Source organism: Lithobates pipiens, unplaced genomic scaffold (genome assembly GCF_037356315.1).
Source record: "Lithobates pipiens isolate NorthernLeopardFrog02 unplaced genomic scaffold, aLitPip1_a1.2 Scaffold_19, whole genome shotgun sequence".
NCBI lineage: Eukaryota > Metazoa > Chordata > Amphibia > Anura > Ranidae > Lithobates > Lithobates pipiens.
Genome location: NW_027507764.1, coordinates 496021037 through 496041725, shown reverse-complemented (window position 1 = coordinate 496041725; position 20689 = coordinate 496021037). Strand labels below are relative to the sequence as shown.

The 20689-nt window shown below is 40.8% G+C and overlaps 1 protein-coding gene across 3 annotated transcripts; it reads right to left on the bottom strand.

Moving 5' to 3' along the window:
* Positions 1-390: 390 nt before the first annotated feature.
* On the bottom strand, positions 391-20221 carry LOC143997422 (RNA-binding protein 12B-like). 3 transcript variants are annotated; one of them, XR_013277685.1, is made up of 4 exons: positions 20056-20221; positions 12464-14558; positions 2009-2060; positions 391-964 (listed from the first exon to the last, which is right to left on the bottom strand). XR_013277685.1 is itself a non-coding variant. In XM_077493033.1 (3 exons), the coding sequence occupies exon 2, from the start codon at positions 14533-14535 to the stop codon at positions 12484-12486; it is 2052 nt and encodes a 683-aa protein (XP_077349159.1). In that variant the 5' UTR covers positions 14536-14558; positions 20056-20221; the 3' UTR covers positions 998-2060; positions 12464-12483. The 3 variants fall into 3 exon arrangements, 2 of the variants coding, with proteins under 2 accessions (XP_077349159.1, XP_077349158.1); XM_077493033.1 differs by lacking the exon at positions 391-964 and having other exon boundaries at positions 998-2060; XM_077493032.1 differs by lacking the exons at positions 391-964; positions 2009-2060 and having other exon boundaries at positions 12163-14558.
* Positions 20222-20689: the final 468 nt, after the last annotated feature.

Genomic DNA, 20689 nt, shown 5'->3' with positions numbered 1-20689 from the left:
CATTTCTTAAAGCATTACCTATGGAGATTTTCAAGTACTGTAATTCAACTCCATTGCACGAGCATGAACAATTTTAAAACTTAACTTTAGGTATCCATTTACTTGGCGTAACATCTTTTACAAAAAATAGGGATTACTGTTTTTTTACCCTCGTCTTTCAAGCGCAATTTTTTGGAATAGACAGCTACGCAAAAACCAAAAACAGTGACATCAAAAATATTGCAACAATTGGCATTTTATTCTTTGGAGTCTCTGCTAGGAGGAAAAATAAATGTTTATATATATATATATATATATATATATATATATATATATATATATATATATATATATATATATATATATATATATATATACATACATACACACATACATATATATATACACACACACACACATATATATATATACACACATATACATATACACACACACACCTCTGTGGAAATTAAAGATGAATTCCTCGATTAATTATTTCTTTGGATCGATCAAAATTCTTTTGACCGGTACTTACTTCTTCGCCGGCTTCCCGGAGTTCCGTTGGAGATCCGGTGACGTCACGGACATAGATATCACCGGATTCTTCCCCCTTCCCGCTAACAAAGGGAAGAGGGGAGGAGTCCAGTGATGTCAAAGTTCTGATTGAACGCAACATGTACAGGGGGGTGGGGTTGCTATGCATGACATCACCCGTTGCTGCCCTACAGAACTACCATGATTGTCGGCTTTACATGCTGTGTTTTTATCATCTTTATGTGAGTAGTTTGTGTTTGAACACAAAAATGAAATCTTATACTTTAGTGAGCACTTAGATCTTTTCTTTCTACCTATGACCTGGCATCCTTGCTGAGATAAGGAGAGCTGAGAGAAGTTTATAGTCCGTGTTAACCCTTTTGATACTCACTTGCATGACCACATGTTTGCACAGGGATCCATGCCATAAGGGGAGTGATTTGTCACACTACTGTGGGAAAAAAAAAAAAGAAAAAAAAAGAAAAAAAAAAAAAAAAAAGAGGATATACTGACGTCAATACTACAATTTGAATTTAAATCGTATTTGTGTGAACTGTGAAGTTAAGTCATGGTTTTAAATCGGTAACAGTCCTAAAATAAATATGGTATATATATGGGGTAACAAGTTGATGGATGTTATATACTATATATTTTTGTGATTTGTTTCTTATATGATAGCAGCTTGTTAGTGATTATTTTTGACTTACTTCGGAGGGCGCTGGGATCAGTGGGGGACACTCTGAATATTTTGTGTTTCGTGTGTTTTTCCAGTGATATTAGTACTTGCTATAAAATAATTTGTTTTTTTTCCAGAAAAGGCCTGGTCAGCAAGTGGTTAACCATTTGCCTACAGTGCTCTTACATCCCCTTCCTGCCCAAGCCATTTTCAGCGCTGTCGCACTTTGAATGACAATTGCGCTATCATGCTACACTGTACCCAAAAGCTTTTTTTTTACTTTACGTTTCTGTCAGTAAATTTTGTAACCAAGTAATTTTTCTCCTTCACTGATGTGCGCTCATGAGGCAGCACTGATAGGCTGAACTGGTGGGTATGCATGAGATGGCACTGTGGTCGACAGCAGTGATTGGCATCACTGATAGCCAGCACTGTGGCATTGCTAATGGGCACTGATTGGCGGCCCTGTTGGCACTATATTGTGATCAGGGCACTGATGATCGGTGCCCTGATTACGTGCGCAATGTCCCCTTGCATGGCGATGCCACTTAACGGCTCTTCTTGTCGCACACAGTCAGCGTGAGGCGAGGAGCGCCGATTACTGGCATCTCCATGTTTACATGTGACCGGCTGTGATTGTACACAGCCGATCACATGGTTAAAGAACCACGTCTCTTTACAGAGATCAGGGGTGACGCCATGTCCTAGCAACACAACGCTTCATTTCAAGGTGGGCGGGCAGCAACTAGTTAATTTAGCACAATAATATACTCTGTTCTATTGTGAGTTTTATTATCTTCCAGAGGGAACAAGACTTACCTATTGTTACCTGTGTGTAAGCTTGCATGCATCCAATCATCAAGTCTATAGCCTGCAACATAAAAAGGAAGACAAAATGAGAAGTCTGGACATCACCATCACAATGGATCAGTTTATACTTTTCTGTATTAGATATTCCAACAAAGACCTTGGTAATTTATCATCACACTGTATATAGAACACATACACCATGGTGAACTAGAAGACCGTGCATGCCAGCATTGACATCTGGTTGCTACCTAAGCAATGAAACCAGTGGATAGCTCCACTGGCTAAACTTCAACAAAAAAGGTTTAGGTGGACTGAACCTACAAGCATTTTACATATTTGGCCAAAAGAGGCAATAAAAAGCAACCCGAGGCTAATCAAATTTGATTTACAAACACTATATAAAACACGTTAAGTTGCTCTTACAGACTAACTGTATGTATCAAGTAAAGTTTCTCAAATAATAAAACTTCAGCCAAGGGAAGTTAAAAGCAGATACTTTATGAAATGGTGTTTATCTGAAGTTTTATCTTGGCATCTTGAGAACTGGTGAAAGTTTTCTTCTATGGAAACCTGTATTTAGTAGCAGTGCTTTGTGAAGGGCATGAGTACCACCAGTGCCCCACATCCAAAACTGATCACTGAAAGCAAAATTGCTCATAACTAAAACAGGTAGAGACCAGTTCTGCCAATGTACAGTTACAAAGTGATCTACAAATATATAAAAATCTGCACTTAGGATAATATAAACTGCTGCCTCCCTGCAAAAAGATGGTGAAATCCAAACAAATCAAAAAGTAAAAAAAAAAAAAAAAAAAAAAAAAAAAAAAAAAACAAAAAAAAGGGGCAGCTGGCGCTGTTCTGTGAGAAAGAAATGTGTATATCCAACAGGGGATAGAAGAACCGATTATAATAGATATATTGATAATTTATATATTATGTGTAAAGTGACATGTTCTACCACATAAAATAATAAAAGAGCTATATAAAGTGACGTGTGCTAGCAAAAATTATATATATATATATATATATATATATATATATATATATATATATATATATATATATATATATATATATATATATATATATATATATATATATATATATAACCAATGCTGGTAGAAAGACCATCAACCAGCATTAGTAAAACTCTCAGCTATCCGTTACGGTTAAGTGAAAAATAAAAAATAAAATCAAAGCTTGATATAAAGTCACTTGTGCTACCAGAAAAGGCATAAAAAAGGGTGCCAATGATGATATCAACTATAACTAAATGACTGTATCCTATAACCTTGGCTCCGTCCTGCAGATTATAGAAAGGTGGATACAGAGTTGATTACAAGGAGCCGATACAGTTTGATGAAATCTGAAGACATAAATTACACTAAACTTCAGCTATCGGTGTGTCTGCAGGCAGAGCTGGTGAAGGATTACAAAACTTTGCAGCACCTGCTCTGCCTGCAGACACACCGATAGCTGAAGTTTAGTGTCATTTAGGTCTTTAAAGATTACCAAATTTCATCAAACTGTAGCAACTCCTTGCAGTCACCTCTGTATCCACCTTTCTATAATCTGCAGGATGGAGCCAATGTTATAGGATACACTAATTTAGTTATAGTTGATATAGTTTTAGTTGATCTCATCATTAGCACCATTTTATTCCTTTTCTGGTAGCACAAGTCACTTTATATCACTCTTTAATGTTTAATATTTTATATATGTGGTAGCACATGTCACTTTAGACATAATAAAATATAAATTAACATATTATAAATCAGAGTTCTTCTATCCCCTGTTGGATATACACATTTCTTTCACACAGAACAGCGCCAACCACCCTTTTTTTCTTCTAACTTGTGTTAGTGGAATGGTTGTACTTATCAGACCACACATTCTAACAGCTATGGAGTTAGAGTACACAAAATTTATATGAATCTCTTGCTATTGAACGCTGTCAATCTCGTTTGCCTCAGGTGGTAAAATGCAAAAAAGGAAACCGGTCATGAGGAGAGGGAAAAAAAAAAAAAACAAAAAAAAAAAAAAAAAAAAAAAAAAAACACGACAAAAATTGTCCCAAAAAATCATGCTGAGAAAGACACTTTACTGGATTTCCTTGGGATTTTAGGAGTCACTAAAGAGTGGTAATGTGGAGGTCAGCAAAAGAATCAGGGAAAGCTGTGAAAGAACAAGGAGATTGGTTTCTAGAAGACTTTGGAGTGAGACTTCAAGAACTGGGTGTGGTAACCGGCAGGAAAGTTGTTTCAAAAGCCTTAAAAAAACCAAAACACTTTAGTGTCAAGGTTCCTTTATTCTACACACCATCACAGGTTTGCAGGGAAACCAAAGGAAACTACCTAGACTAGGCAGAGTGACAATTTAGTGTAGAGCGTTGGTTCATCAGTACACCAAACACATTGTTAGACATTTGATAAGATTAAATGCATTTTTGCAAGAAATACATCCTAATGCAACAAGTGTCTTGTTAATTTCAGGGACTTAAGACAACTTTTATGAGGCAATTCACTTAACAATGGATACACTATTGTGGGCTGCCTGTAGCATTCTCTCAGTCACAGACTAAATAGTAATTTCTGGCAGCCTGCCACTAGTGATCCGTTATGGGTAGTCTGGCATTCTCTCTCATATTGGCAATCAAAAACCCTACATGTAACCAGAGTTCTTTCAATCAGCTAATAGTACCCGGTTTTCATTAACTTAATCACCCACTGACACTACTCACTCCTGAATTTCCTCTGCAGGAATAAATGCAATACCATGCACAGCCAGCATTATAAGCATTCCCTAAATTTCAAACATTGACAAGCCTGATGACAGCAGTGTGGCATTTTACATAATACTGGTACGCTAATTGGTAAAGTCTCTACTAATATGAGCAGTTCCCCCTAAAGCAGCGAGTACCTGCCAGTACTAAATGGATGTGCAAATGCAGGTACAAAGTTCATGTCTATGCCTGCAGATTTAGTGTTCACAAACCTGTACAACTAAAACCATGCACCTCGCTACCATAACCTTCAATTTAACCAAACGTCACGGTGCTTCAAAAGTCTCATGAATTTGTACCAATGAAACCTAAAATGGTCAAATGTTTTTAAGCTAGTCTCCACAATAAAAATACAAGTTTAATAATGACAGCAATTAAGCTCATGGATTGCATTAATTGGGAGAAAAAGAGGCAATGAGGTCCAACGAAGTTCTACAACACAGATCCCCTCGAAGCTCATTCATTATATTCCAGCATCCCTAGAATTTAGATATGTAAAATTGATTTGTGTATGGATCTACTGGAATGATTTTCCTGTTTATAGTATAAAATTCAGATGTTTCAGGTTATGGTGTTATACTTAAACAAGTTGTCCATAACCAAACATCAGGAACACAAACTTAAGCTTTAATATCTTAAGCATCTACAGTGGCCATATGGTCTTGAAAAAGTCCATCCATGTAGATCTTACCAGTTTCATTTTGCAGATGCCTTTTAGCAAGGCCTAACTCCAGCATTAGGAGTAAATTGAAACAGAAAGAAAAAAAAAAAAAAAAAAAAAGCATATGAAAAGTATCCAAAAACTAAAATTATTAAACTATAAAAAAAAAAAAAAAAAAAAAAAAAAAAAAAAAAAAAAGATATCCTTTAACACAGCACAATTAGCGGGTAATTAGCGAACGGGGATGCGCGATTCGGGAGTAGAGTCCACACCTCTGAGTGTGAAGCACTGTTCAGTAGTGTTAATCTGACTCACCTCTACACTCCTGGTCACATGTCCTGTACTGCTTCCAAGTCCAGCTGCCTCCTCATCTGTGGCTTCCTAGAAGTCATCTAAGGGGAATCCAGGGATCTTCTGATGTGCAGGGCAGAGTAGCAACAGGACTTGTAGAAGAAAGTACTCAGCGTTTAACTGACCCAATTGGTGGCAGATTAATATCCCTCATCTCAACCAAAAACATGTACAAAAAGTGTGATTTTAAGCCACAATCTTAAACCTTGAAATACATTTTCTTAAAAGGTATAGCCTAAAAACTGATGAATTAGAGTGACAAGCAGTAAGGTTATTGATGTTATAGCATCAAAAACCTATATCACAAGTTGCATTATACAAGAACCTTGAAAAGCAAAACAAGTACATGATTACGGAGCATACCAGACCTGAAGAAATGTAGATTTAGTCTGCATATGATGTGATTCTCCTACACACAGCTCATGTGTAGTAATTCACTTAAAGGATAAGTTCACTTTTAAAGAAAATAAATGGACATCTTTTTTACAGGTAAAATCAAATGTGCATTTATAATTTTCTTTTTATTGGGAGCCTGTATAGCATCGCACCCATGATCAGTAGATTGTGAGTGCTATGCAGGGCTCTTGCAGACTCTGTAAGCTGTGTGCTCGCACCCTGTACAAGTACTCAGTTACACACTGACAGGAACAGCGCCACGGTAGTTCGAGAACTACAAACCAATAGCAATTAAGGCTGTTGATAGTTGTAGTTTCCCATAATACTGTGACTTTTTTTTTTTTTTTTTTTTTTATTGTGGCAGCAGACACTGGGAGAAGATCCCATCTGCTGTCACAGGAGGGATTGGGAGGGGCAGCTGCAGCACTAATACACTGGAGACAATTTCCATGGGACAGATTGAGTAATATAGAATAAGCAGCACATTTAAGGGTATATGGATTGAAAAATATTTGTAACAAGGGTGTGTTATATAGTAGAGATTGAAATGAATATCTACTGTGGAAAAATGCTGCCCCAATGTTTAAAAGGGCTATTCACTTGGTCACATGACCATGTAGATTGTTTAATTTAGCTGATCCTCCCCTGTAACAGATAAGGTGACCAAGCAGTATTTTATCAGAAAAAATAATATTTCAGGCCCTTTAAAACTATTTATCCACTCTTAACACTGTTTGCATAGTGTTTAAAGATCGGTCCACTTTAAAAGTTTATAATTAAAATTAAGTTAGTCTGTAAAAATAGAAGTCAGCTGCTACAAATACTGTAGCTGACTTAATAGGACACTTACCTGGCAGGGATCCCGTAATGTCAGCACCCCTAGCCAATTTGAGTGCAAGCATCTGTAGTAAGGGAAATGAAGCCTTGCGGCTTCACAGCCTGTTTCCTACTGTGTGTGTACGAGTTGCGCTTTCTGAATGGTCTCGCCGTCTTCTGGGACCCGTGTCCCAGAAGGCAGTGGGCTGAAGGAGGAGGGGCCGTAAATGTCTTAAAACACAGTATGACGATCATATTCAGAAGTGTGTACTAGTCAAAACCAGATACCCACTCCCCCCCAAAAAAGTGCCAAGTGTGGTGGGGGTAAGGTACGAACAAGCAGAGCTTCCCCTTTTGGGTGAAGTTCCGCTAAAAGTTTACTTTCCAATAGTGAGATTATAGGCCAAGTTAGAAAATTTCTTAAGATTAGACTATCATGGCTCACACTGACTGACTGACTGAAAATAGGGATAGTTTTATAGCATTTTTATTATTTTTTTATTTTTTTTTACTAGTAATGGCGGCGATCTGCGATTTTTATTGTGACTGCGACATTGTGGGGGACCCATGGGACATTTTTGACACATTTTTGGGACCATTGTCATTTATACAGTAATCACTGCTATATAAATGCAGTGATTCCTGTGTAAATGACACTGGCAGTGAAAGGGTTAACCAGTGGGTGGCAGTGTAGGGGTTAAGTGTTCCTAGGGGTGTGTTACTAACTGTGGGGGGGTTGGGCTGTCATTTAGTGTACACTGATCTCTGCTCCAATCACATGGAGCAGAGATCAGCGTCACTAGTTGCTAGGCAGAATGGGAAAATGTTGTTTATACAGCATTTCCTCCATTCGGCCGCTCCGTGAGACGATCGCGGGGATGCCCGCGGCGATCGAGTCCGCGGGTCCCGCGACCGAAATCACGGGGGTTCTGACCAGCGCGGGAGCGCGCCGCCGGCGGCGCGCTCCCGATGGCACGGCGGCAACGAATATTGGACGTACATGTACGCCAATATGCCTGCCCGTGCCATTCTGTCGACGTACATCGTCGTGCGCTGGTCGGGAAGTGGTTAATAGAACCTGTATCAGGCAGAGGTAAAGGCATGTTTCCAGCCCAAAGAATACAAATACTGTACCAACATTTCCCCAAAGATGGTAGCTCAAACTACAATCATGTACTTAAAAGATCTTTATAATGCAACTTGCATTCATTTTACAATATTTTGATCCTCTTCTAGGTAGAAGCCTACACTGCATATATAGAATGTTACCTTGGGCCACATCCCTCTGTAATCTGTCCACCGCAGCTCCATTCCATCATCATACTTCGTTGAATATCCTCTTGATCCATCGAGATTCAGTCTGACTGCTACTGCATGATGCTCCAATGAAGTCTCCTCTGTAGTCCTTTCCAAGTGTCTTGTCCCTCCAAGGGTCTCCGCTTGTAGTCATATGGCGATTTCCAGCATTTTGTTTTATATATATATATATATTTTTGCAGTAAAACACTTTTCACACACCAAACTAAACTCATTAGTTCAGGGTGAAGATGAACCCATTGAAATCATACTTACCTTTTTCAGCTCTAGTCTGCCAACTAGCAGTTCATAAGTCTTGTAGTATAAACCTTTCTGCCTCTCCGAGTTGAGCTACCTATTGAATCCAGCTACCTGACCATTTGAAATAAACAGCGAGGCAACATCTAGATAGAATCAGAAGAATAGGACTGCAAAGTTAAGTATGATTTTAATGGGTTATTACCGTAGCTACAATAAAATTATGAAAATGATTCAGTGTGCAAAACAGACCAACCAGAACATTCTGCCATACAGGGCATTCTAGACTCGATCAACTGTCATAAGCTAGCAGCCAACAAGAGCTTAAGCAAGCTGTTGTCACAAACCAGTGACAGTGGCATAAACTTAGTAATAGCATTTCATTTAAATATTTAAAATTAGCCAACTTTGTTAAATACCCTTTAAATTTTAAATCACAAAACACTTCAACCGATTTTTACTTGCTTTGAGCAAAATAAAGGGCAAAACGGTAAAACATTCACCTAACATTCAATGCTGATGAATATTTTCCTGTCATTTAAAAACCATGCAATAGAAAGATATGCACAGTAAAGGTTTGGTGAATGTCACATTTGCTGCTCTAAAAAAACAAAACCTTTAAATCTTGAAATGTATGCCTGGGAGGAATAAATATATCTATGCAGTAAAGGCATGCATAATTACCCATAAGCCTGTTGGGGCAATATCTTCACCTCCTCGCAATTATGTAACCAAAATAGTGTGTGGTACAAGCTTCCCAACAGAACACAACTAAGCTCTTTTTTGTAATGTGGGATGCTAGACCCTTACTTCCTCTCCCAGTGACAATGCTACCACAAAGACATTAAGTGGGGGGTTGAAAAGAAATGGAAAAGGAATTCCTTCAGCAAGGACACAACTAAAAACCTGACTCTGCTCTATGTGAAGCTCAAAGTAGAAGTTCACTCCAACACTAAAATCTTTAACTCGACAGACATCCACAATCTAAGACCAACGTTATATAGTCCTGTAAAGGAGGGGGGAAGAATACATACGTTCCCAAGCTGAGCTGTCACAGTGGAAGCGGGTGAAGGTGGCAGCAAACAAAAGCCCCATAGTAACTATGGGTGACGTCAATTCCCATCCATTACCAGCTGTCTCCTCTGCAAAGCTTCAGTAGCTGGACACTGGACTCAAGGTATTCATAGCAATTTCTTCTTTACAGGGCTAGATAGGTTAGTCTTAGGTGAATGCCTATAGATTAAGGCTAGGTTCACACTTAGGCGAATTGGATGCGGGTTTTCCCCACAACCAATTCGCATGAAAGGAGACTGACCGGCTCTCAAGCCGGGTTCACACACCCCTGGGGTGGCCCGCATTGAAAAGGGGTCCCTTTGGTTCAGGTCCGAATTCATGCAAAAATTTGAATCTTTCGGCCCTTAAACCGGACCCCCTGCTGCAAGCCATGGCTAGTGTGAGCCCGGCTTTACAGATTTTAGCATTGGGGTGAACTTCTACTTTAAGGGCTCATTCACATCACATGCACTACAAATGCTGTCAGCTCATTTTCAATGGGCCATTAGGACATGAAAAGAAAGGTCTTGCACTACTGGGCATATTTATTCTTACATAGTGGGTTCTAAATGTTATTTGCCATGTATAATATAGCACTGAAAATGTGCATTTTAGTATATTATGCAAGCATCTTAGTGCTGTTGGCTGCATTTCATTTTCATAACGTGTTTAAAGAGACATCTGCCTTAAAAACGAAAAAATAAAAAGCACTTCCTACAAGAGACTATGCCACTGTCTGTTACCGCAATCATCACTCCCCTAAAAAGTCTAAGGTTGTCTGAAAAAGCTTCACAGTCAACAATCTTTCAAGTGTGTTGGAAAGCCTGGTTCCCCCCCTCCACACACACACACACACACACACACACACACACACACACACGTTTCACCCCAGCATACATCAGTAAACATTTAAAGGCTAGCAGATAACCACACAGTGTATGCGGGGGGCAGAGAAACACATGTATTCAACATCGCCAGTGAGTGTTAGATGTGAAAACTCTTCAGTAGCTGTAGCTCTTGAAGAGATGGAAACTACCAGGAACATGTGGGACATCGATGAATACAAAAAAAAATAAAAAAAATTGTCAGGTTGTTTGTAGCCCCTGCCATAATTGCAGATATTTCCCCTCGTCTTCTGCCACTACAAGAAATGTTATAAAAGCATTGCTAGAGCACCTTACCCACTATACAGCCAGGAAACTTAGCAGCGCCATCATTTTGGCTGTGCTTTTCGGCCAATAGCGGGACACTTTTAACCCCGCTAACAGCCAAAAAGGGGTTAAAGCTCCTGCAAAGCGCAGCTGCAGCAGCGCTTACCATTGATTTTGATTAATTTAGGTGTATAGTTAGCGGTGTATAAACTGCTCCTACAGCACCTCAAAGATGCTGCTTGCAGGACTTTGAGTGTCCTGCCAGCGCACTGCTCCAGTGTGAAAGTAGAGGCGCTTTACAGGCCTGTAAGCGCCTCAGTGTGAAAGGGGTCTAAACACTGCATTTGTCTTCATCGCTGCAGACACACAGAATTACTTCCTGTCCTGACTGCAAGTGATGAAAAAGCTCCCAAATAGACACCTTAAAATAGCCTCTTCTCAACTTGATCCAAACGCAAAGAGAGAGAAAAAAAAAAACACACACACAAATCAGGGTTTTCCCCACTTTGGATAGTGTGTTATTAAAACCCTGAGGTTTTTTTGCCATTTGTCACACTGGAAAGACTGTCAAGTAGAGAACAGAATTTTTCTATAAGAAAAATCCTTAGCCGTCATTGGAACAATGATGCCCAATCTGACGTTTCTCCTGCACTGGTGACAAAGTGCTGGATAGTTCCTCACTTTTCAGAACTATTTCGATTGAAAACCTATGCGTCTGCTGTGCACACTAAAATGTACTGTAGTAGAATTAGCTACATACAGCGACACTGTTTTGGCAACAATACAAGCAACATCCAGAATAAAAGTCAGCGTGAGCAATTCTCCTACATTCAGTAGAAGCCTTGTATTTTGCTCAGTAAAGACTTGCTCTGATTGACCTATGTAAAAATCATAAAGCCATTTACCCTTAGCTCTGCACCTTGGTCACAGGAAGGCTTCTGAATGACAGAAAAGCACTCAGGCTGACTGTAATTCTGGGAGCAGACAGAAGTTGTTTGTACGATTGCAGAAACACTGCATCACTTACTGGTTGTAGATAAAGGCACTAAAGTATACTGCAGAACACACAATCCCACATTATGTGCTGGAATTTTTTCAGCAGAGCAGAGAACTGCGCAGGGAGCACCGAGAACCAAGAGATCGGCGAGGGATTGATAACTCACTTCTCAGTGTTAGAGCCAGCGGGGGAAAGATGCTGCATCCACCTAGGCAAGAATGATTCCCCCCAAAAAGCTAACCTCATACTTTTAAAAGTAGATAAAAGCTGGAATGCTACATTAGACGTTCCTCCAAAAGAGGTAGAAAATAAAAATTTGTGAAATACTGAAAACAACCCTTGCAAGAAAAGTTTACAAGCTTTCCTACCTGCAGCTACATTGTAAATGCTCATTAGATGTGCCACAAGAAAGGTACCTTTATTTTAGGAAAATTTAGAAAACAGTTTTTTTTTTTTTAAACAAATGTCCTTTTCTTTACAGGTATTACAAGCAAACTACAACTTAAGATTCATTCATATATTGTATTGTTGATAAACAAGAAAGGAAAACTTGGTATTTTGGATTTGCCTTTACCATTAAACATGCATCACAATGTACAAACTAAACAATTCTATTTAGAATAGGGAAATTACTCTATTATAAAGGATGAACGTTGTCCATACACTACATGAAGAGTGAAACTTGCCTAAGACAAACACTTACCAATGATTCTTAACCAGTAATTAAATTAAGCTGAGTAACACTTGCTTAAGGCCAACCTCTTTCTTGTTAAGTTTCTCTATGGCAGATTTAGCGTCTGCATCAGACATTCGTACTGTTGCTTCACCTTTTCCGATATATTTGAGATTTACAGAGTCCACTTTGTAGTCTTGGAGAAAGTCTACAATTTCAGCAGAAGTGGTTGTAACAGGTAAGTTCCTGATAAACACAAGCGTTAAACCTTCAGACACGACTTCATTAGCGCCATTTATATCATCATTTTCACTTTCCACTACGGAGTCATCTAGACCTTCAGCTGCAGAATCACTCTCTGGCAAAGGACCTGTGGAATCAACATGTTCAGTCTCCTCGGAGTCTAGCGGTGGAGCGACATCCATTTCCTCATCATCCTTTTCCTTGTGGCCATCCATTTCCTGATCCACATTGTTTTCTTTATCGCCATTTTCATTGTTGACATCCAGATCCTTTTCTCCATTTTCCTTGTCAGCATCCATTTCATTTTTTCCATCATTCTCTTTGTTGGCAGCCACTTTTTTTTCACCATCATTTTCCTTACTGGCATCCAAATTCTTTTTTTGTACCGCGTCAGCGCTTTCTGCCTCCTGCGCATATGCTTCATCAGTAGTTTCTGGCACATCAGCGGCTTGAGAAACTATAGCGTCCTCAGGTTTTGCAGATTCCTTATCAGAGCTATTACCCTTGGTAAGAGCTTTCATTTGCTCCTCAGAAATGCGGCTTAGCAGAATCTCAGTGCCTTGATACTTTTCATGGTTTAATTTTTCAGCCTTAGATGCTTCTTTTTCATCTGCAAATTTGGCCAATGCTTCCCCGAGGCTGACACCTTTATCGTCATACAGTAAAGTAACATCATCCTCTTTTAAAGGGAAATCTTTGAAGAATGTAACTACATCAGCTTTTGTAATACTAGCTGAAAAATTTCGCAAAAACACAAACTTCCTGTGTTCTTGAGAGCTTTCGGATTTTCTACTCGAACGACCCCCACTTGCTCCTGATTTTCTGCGGTCGATTAACTCCAACATGCCTTTTTTTGAAATGGGCAATATGTTAATAGTATGACCTTTAAAGGATTCAAGGTTTAAATTTAGGGCTCTTTTATAATCTTTTTGGGTTGTGAACATTGCAAAGGCTTCCCTTGTTCTTTTACCGTCTTTATCAAGTAGGAATGTAATGTGAGAGTCATCCATGTCAAGATCAAAGAAGAATTTTTTAATGTCTGCTTTTTCAGCTCTGTAACTTACATTGATCAAATGAACATAAAATTCACGGATGTATGGTGACCTACGTCTCTCCCTCCTTGGAGATCTAGATCGGGTTCGCCTTCTTCGAGGAGGAGATCTACGGGGAGACCTGCGGGGAGACCTACGCGGAGACCTACGCGGGGTTCTACGTGGAGATCTACGTGGTGGAGGACTGCGATCCCTTTTCTGAACATTCGAATCACCACCATTTTTGTTCCACTCATCCTCATCTGAAAGTCGTAGTGTTACTGGAGAACCACCAAGGAAAACACCATCAAGTTTGAGTGCATCAGTAGCCTCATTACTGCCTTTAAATTTAATTAGGGCATTTCCGTTTCTTATGCCGCTTACAAATTTCAAGAATATGACATCCTCCACTGTAAACCCCTTAAAAAATTCTCGGAGTTCAACTTTTGTGATTTTTTGGGACATCCCGTGTATGTATAAATATGAAGGTTTCGCACCACCCTGAACGCGAGTAGCTCTCTGACTCATTCCTGAAGAAAGACCACCCAAAGAATCATTTGGGCCAATTCGGTAAACCTCCAATGCTCGACGCATCTCCGATTCATTACTGTAGGATAGGTAAATGTACGAAGTCTTCAGAGGACGTCCGGATAGTGTCATTGCATACTGGGCATCTTCAAATGATCCAAATATGATAAAGGCCTCACCATATTTTCCTCCTGTGATATAAACACCTCCCCTGGGAATATTTAATCCATAGAAAAATTGTCGAATATCAAAAGAATCCGCAACAGGAGGAAGCCCCTGTAGACGTACGATTATCGTCATTTTCAGGTCTGAAACAACTGCACCTGCAAACAAGGAAAAAGCGTTCAAGAAAAAGTTAACTGTATTATCATGCAACCACTAACAAAGTCCCAACAAAATTAGGACAGCAATAAAACTGTTACAAGTTAGCACTTATAAAAGATAAGAAAGTCAGAAAAAGACTAACCAATACATTTTTTAAAAGTATTGTGCCTCACGTGCCTGTACAAAGGTTTATCAAGATTGACACTAAAGGGATGTTACAAATATTTATAAGCATAACACCATAAGGTAGCACGAAATACAAATATAGCAATGCATTATAGCCCAAATGAACTTTTAATTTAAAGTGAAACTAGAGCCCAAACAGTCAGATTCAATGTAGGTTTGAATGATCATATCCATAAACAAAAAATGTTTTTCCTATCTCTGCACAGATCGTAATCTCTTATGTGACTATGGTGTCCGTTTATGAAGCAATGATCAGTGGAGATCCAGAGGATCGCCGCTGATCACAGCCCATAAAAAGTATATAAACCAGAGATAAATCGGGAGGAGATGTGTTTGAACTTGTTCTCCCGCCGATTATCTCCGCACATGGAGAATCCTCATAGACTGACACAGTAACGGTCACTATATGAAGCTGTGATCTCAGCGCTTCACTTGTGATCTGTGTCAGAATTCACACGCCCCAATTCACCAACTCAGAGGTGGAGAACCGGGGTAGTGAAGAGGGAATTGGGGGGATCTGAGGAGGAAAGAGGAAGATAATTAACTTCCTTATGCCTCGTTCAGACCCCCAACACTGTAACCATGTCCCCCTGTCATATATATATATATATATATATATATATATATATATATATATATATATATATATATATATATATATATATATATATATATATATATATATATATATGTGTGTGTATATACATGTATATATAATGTGTGTGTGTATACATGTATATTATGTAGGGGGACGCTTTATTTCACTAACATTAATCACACCGCGTGTCAGTGTATTGAGCTGTGATAATTTATCACTGCTTAATATATTGACATCTCTGTGTATCAGTGAATTTCTAGTACTGTAATCTCGTAAAGTCTTTGAGAAGCATCTGCAGCTAGCTTGTCCCGGAAGTGATTATCCAGGTACCTGCACCCCCCTCCTCCCTGAAAGGTGCCAATTGTGGCACCGGAGGGGGGAGGGATTAGATGAGCGGAATTTCCACTTCAGGTTGGAGGTCCGCTTTAAAGCAGAGGTCCACCCTAAAGTGGACCTTCCGCTCATTGGAATCCCCCCCCCCCTCCGGCGCCACAATTAGCACCTTTCAGAGGGGAGTGCAGGTACCTGTACAGTACAGGTATCTGCACCCACTTCCGGCATAGCTATCTGCGGAAAGGGGCGTAGAGCTACGCCCCTTTTCGAAAGTCCCCCGCTGCCTGCTGAGAAACACACAGATCCCAGAGGCAGCGGGACCATCCGACTCGCACATGCGCAGTAGGGAACCGGGAAATGAAGCCGAAAGGCTCCACTTCCTGATTCCCATACCCAAGATGGCGGCGGCAGCACCCGAGACGATTAAGAGATCGGCTTCGGGTGCCGACATCGCGGACGCGCTGGGAGGGTAAGTGTCCTTTTTTTAAAAGCCAGCAGCTGCAGTATTTGTAGCTGCTGACCTTTAAAAAAAAAAAAAAAAAAACGGCGGAACTCCCGGCAGACTCCCGCTTTAAGTTCAACTGATAAAGGATATTTTGATTCTTTTGAGGGCTGTGGCTTCAGAAGAGCAGAGAGATTTGTTTGCGTAGAAAGAATTGTTAAACACTTTAGTCAAGATTGCAATAATGATACTTGGTGATTATACAATGCGTACTAGCTAGAGCTGCACACTAGCACATGTGAAGCTGACCTGAAAAAGCCACAGGCATCTTCTCCAGGTCTTCCTTCCAGGACTGCGGCTCCAGCTCTGCAATAGGCAGAAGCCGCAATGACGCCACTCCCCGCACACTTGCACGGGGGGCCGTCATTCATGGTACATGTATCTGAAGGAACGGCAGAGGTGTCAGACTATAATAAGGCTTAACTATAGGTACAAATTATGCACAAGAGTTTACCTTCTCTTTATAAGAGTTGTAAAGTCTTTTTATTTTTTTATTTTTTATTAACCACTTGCCGACCGCCGATTTAAGTCAAAATGGCACGGCAGCCAAAAGCATATGCCCCTTTGAATTTGACGCCTAGTGGACATGCCCACTGCGGGTCCCAAGAACTTTATGTTCACTGGCAGCCCGCAATTGCGGTGAAGAGAGGCAGAAGGGGGGATGTAAACAAGGCAGTTCCCTGTTCTGCCTAGCAACATGACTGGGGTTTACTGTTCCATCACTGGGAGCAGTGATCTGTCATGTTTTAGTGAGCCCATCCCATATACAGTTAGACCACATCCAGGTAACACACTTAACCCCAGTGAATTGTCAAAGTGTGACAGTGCTCAAAATTGGCCTGGGCAGGAAGGGGCTGAAAATGCTGTGTATTGAAGTGGTTAAAGAGAAAGTAAACCCAGATGGGATTTACTTCCTCTTCGTTTACTGCAAACCCAAAGCATAATAGGGGCTAGTATGCATCACATACCAGCCCATTATGTGCCACTTACCTGAAAACTTAGCACAGAGTGCTTGTGGCCACATCCACACTGTCGTCTTTGTTCTGGGGCCACGGACTCAGGCTCTGTGACTGGCCGGAGCTGCGTGACGTGCATATGTGTGGGAGCCATCAGTTGTGGCACGTACGAGTGAAGAAACAATACAGACATCTTTTTCTTCACAGCACATGCACGACAACATCACCGGCGCAGTGTACAGGAAATATCTCCTAAAATGCGCAAGTTTAGGAGATATTTCCACTACCTATAGGAAAGCCTTATTATAGGCTTACCTTTTATGTAAAACTTACAAATGTGGTTTTACAACCACTTTAAAAGCAGGCGTTTGAGGGGTGTTAAAAACACCCTTCAAATGCCTATGCAAGCAAGGCTTAAAAGGTATGGGCAGATTTAAATACACAAAAAAAAATTGAAGCTAAACTCCAGCCTACACTTTATAAGCAGTTACAGTTTTTCTCCCCTTAGGGATAAAGGTTTTACATAATGAATAAAAGATGATCACTGTAATCCTGTCAGTAGTAAATGATTTGTCTCGACCCTTTAACTGCTACATCGGCAGGAGAGCTTATCCTGTTGAAAAACAGACTTACTGGCTGAATCACCAGATGAAAATGGAAGAAAGCCCATGGGCCTTTTCACACCACACAGGTGAACACATGCGTTTCTGATGTGTTTCCAGTGCATTTTCTAAGTGCATATTACCCAGCATGCACCTATGAAGCTTGGACGCGACTCAAAAGACCGAAAACTTTTGATGCATTCTCCCTTCATTTTAATGGGGACTTTTTAAAAACGCACTGCACCACAGTGGTGCAAAGTGTCCGATAGGATTCAAAGTGTTAATAAACAGCTGGTGTGTGTTTTCGTGTTTGGAACCTGCAAGCTATAATGTGCTGGTATGCATTGCATACTAGCACATTAAGTGAAGCTTACCTTAGAATGAAGTCCTTCCAGCGACAGACTTTCCCTTTACAGTAAAAACACAAATCCCTGTGCTGTCAGGAGAGAAAAGACATGTCGCATGTTCCTATTAAATAGGAACAGTGATAGGTCTCCTCTACTACTCAGTCCAATCCCCATACAGTTAGAACACACCGAGGGAACAGACATTTAATCCCTCGATTGCCCCCTAGTGTGAACACCTTCACTACCAGTGACATTTACACAGTAATCTGTGCATTTTTATAGCATTGATCTCTGTATGAATGTCAATGGTTGCAAAAATATGTCAAAAGTGTCCGATCTTTCTGTCGCAATACCGGAGGGGGGGGGGAATCGCAGATGGCCATTACTAGTAAAAATGCCATAAATAAATATTTCCCATAGTTTGTAGACACTAACTTTTGCATAAACCAATATACGTTTATTGTGCTTTTTTTACCAAAAATATGTAGAGCGATATAGAGATTATATGCCTAAACTGAACTGAAGAAATGTTTTTATTTTTGGGGAAATTATAGCAAAAAAAATTATTTTTTTCAAAATTGGTATTTGTTTATAGTGCAAAAAAAAAAAAAAAAAAAACCTCCAGAGGTGATCAAATACAGCCAAAAGAAAGATCTATTTGTGGGGAAAAAAAAGGATGCAGATTTTGTTTGGGTATAGCATAGCACGACCGCGCAATTACCAGTTAAAGTGACGCAGTGCCAACTTGTAAAAAGTGCTCTGGTCAGCAAGCGGGCAAAATCCTCCGGGGCTTTAGTAGTTAAAGCGGAGCTCCAGCCCCACCACCAAAAAATTAAAAAGTCAGCAGCTACACATACTGTAGCTGCTGACTTTTAATATAAGGATACTTATCTGTCCAGGGATGCTGCGATGTGGTCAGCTCCAGTCAATTTTCCAATCAGCTCTTGGGTCACCGCCATTCCTTATAAGGGAAACCTGCGCTTCGTGAATGGCTCGTGGCGGAGGAAGGAGGGAGGCTGAACATCTGGGGGAACTCGCTGCTGCGAGGACATCTGGAAGTGGAGGTGGGCACCTGTCAAAAAACAGGTACCCGCTTCCACCCATAGGTGCAAAATGAGAAGGGGGGGGGCAGGGGCAACAAACAGGCAGAGCCTCCTATTTTGGATGGAGCTCTGCTTTAAGGGCAAAAATGTCCAAAAGAAATAATTAGGAAGCTGCAATACAAATGCTTGACTTTGGGTTTAATACCACTTTCAGATGTTTTACTTTATCATGAAAGGGAAAAAAAATAAAAACACCACAAACAAGCCATTCAAAATTTACAGAACATAAGATTCCAAAACGCACACCTTTCACTCATCTGCCATAAACCAGACGTGGCGGCAGGACGATGCCACAATGTGACCGGCGCGCACACACACACACACTGCAATCCTCCATCAAAAATTTAAACAACCTACCAACACCCCTGTCATATACATACAAGGATACAAATCAGCAGTGGTCTCCAGGCCGGGATGCGATTACAATACAAAGCTGATGGAAGTTTCTAGAAAACAGCTGAGTCTTCAAACAACCAGAACCGCCGGTCACAGGATCAGAGACCTTTGTCCTCTGCCAGAGATCTCCAACACCGACCCGGGATCCTCTCATAGCAACTTCCTGTATAGATGTGCGTGTGGAGAAACACACAGCTAGCTATTATATATAAAAAATAGTGTGTATATATAAACAACACTATTATAGGAAAATTAGAGATAGATATATATATATATATATATATATATATCTCTCTATCTAGTTGATTGATACAAGGAATACACACGAGTGAGTCTATACAAAGGTGAAAGGCCTGTTGTGGTCCTCCAAATCCCCCACATCCAGCAGGCCTCAGTCACCTCTCGCCCCCCCTGATAACTCACTCACATTGCGCAGCACCCCGCCATCTCACTCACACAGTAAAGTAAGGTACCTGTAGAGTAATGTGAGGAAAGGACTCCCGGAGAATAATAGGCAGCAGCCGCTGGCGCCCGGTGTGGTAACACGCGCTCCGTTTACAGTCTACCTCACGACAAAATGGCGTCCGGAGCAGCGGCCACACACTTCGTGCGCAGAGGCTCCACCTGGGGCGGGGCCAAGGTTCCCGCCTCTGCAGCCTAGGCAGGTGGGAGGAGCCACGCAGTCCAGACTCTACTAGCCAGTAGGTGGGCGGAGCCACTGGGAACGAAAGCCGATGCCTGTGCTTGTGGGTGTAGACATCTGGCCCAGGATCTGCTGACCAATCAGGAATGGGGGAAACACTGAGCTCAGAATTTACTAGCTAGACAGGGCGGGGTTCACCGAGCCTCCAGTAGACGAGGAGAAATACGTTTTTGTAATTACATGAAAAGCAATCTGATTAAAGCGCTTGCGGCTCACGCAGATGCAGGGCGGGTAGATGATCGCCCCGGGCGGTGTAATCTTGCAGCCCCGCTTTACGGCAAAAACAGTTCAGTCTATATATAGGTGGGCGGGGCCATTGTGTCCAGTCACTGATAGTAGGGCGGGGCCACGGTTCCCGGGCTTTCTGTGGTGTGGTGGCGCAGATTACTGATATGAGGGAGGGG

Coding starts and splice junctions, on each gene's coding strand:
- LOC143997422 (XM_077493033.1), bottom strand. CDS start 14,535: ATGACGATAATCGTACGTCTACAGGGGCTTCCTCCTGTTGCGGATTCT.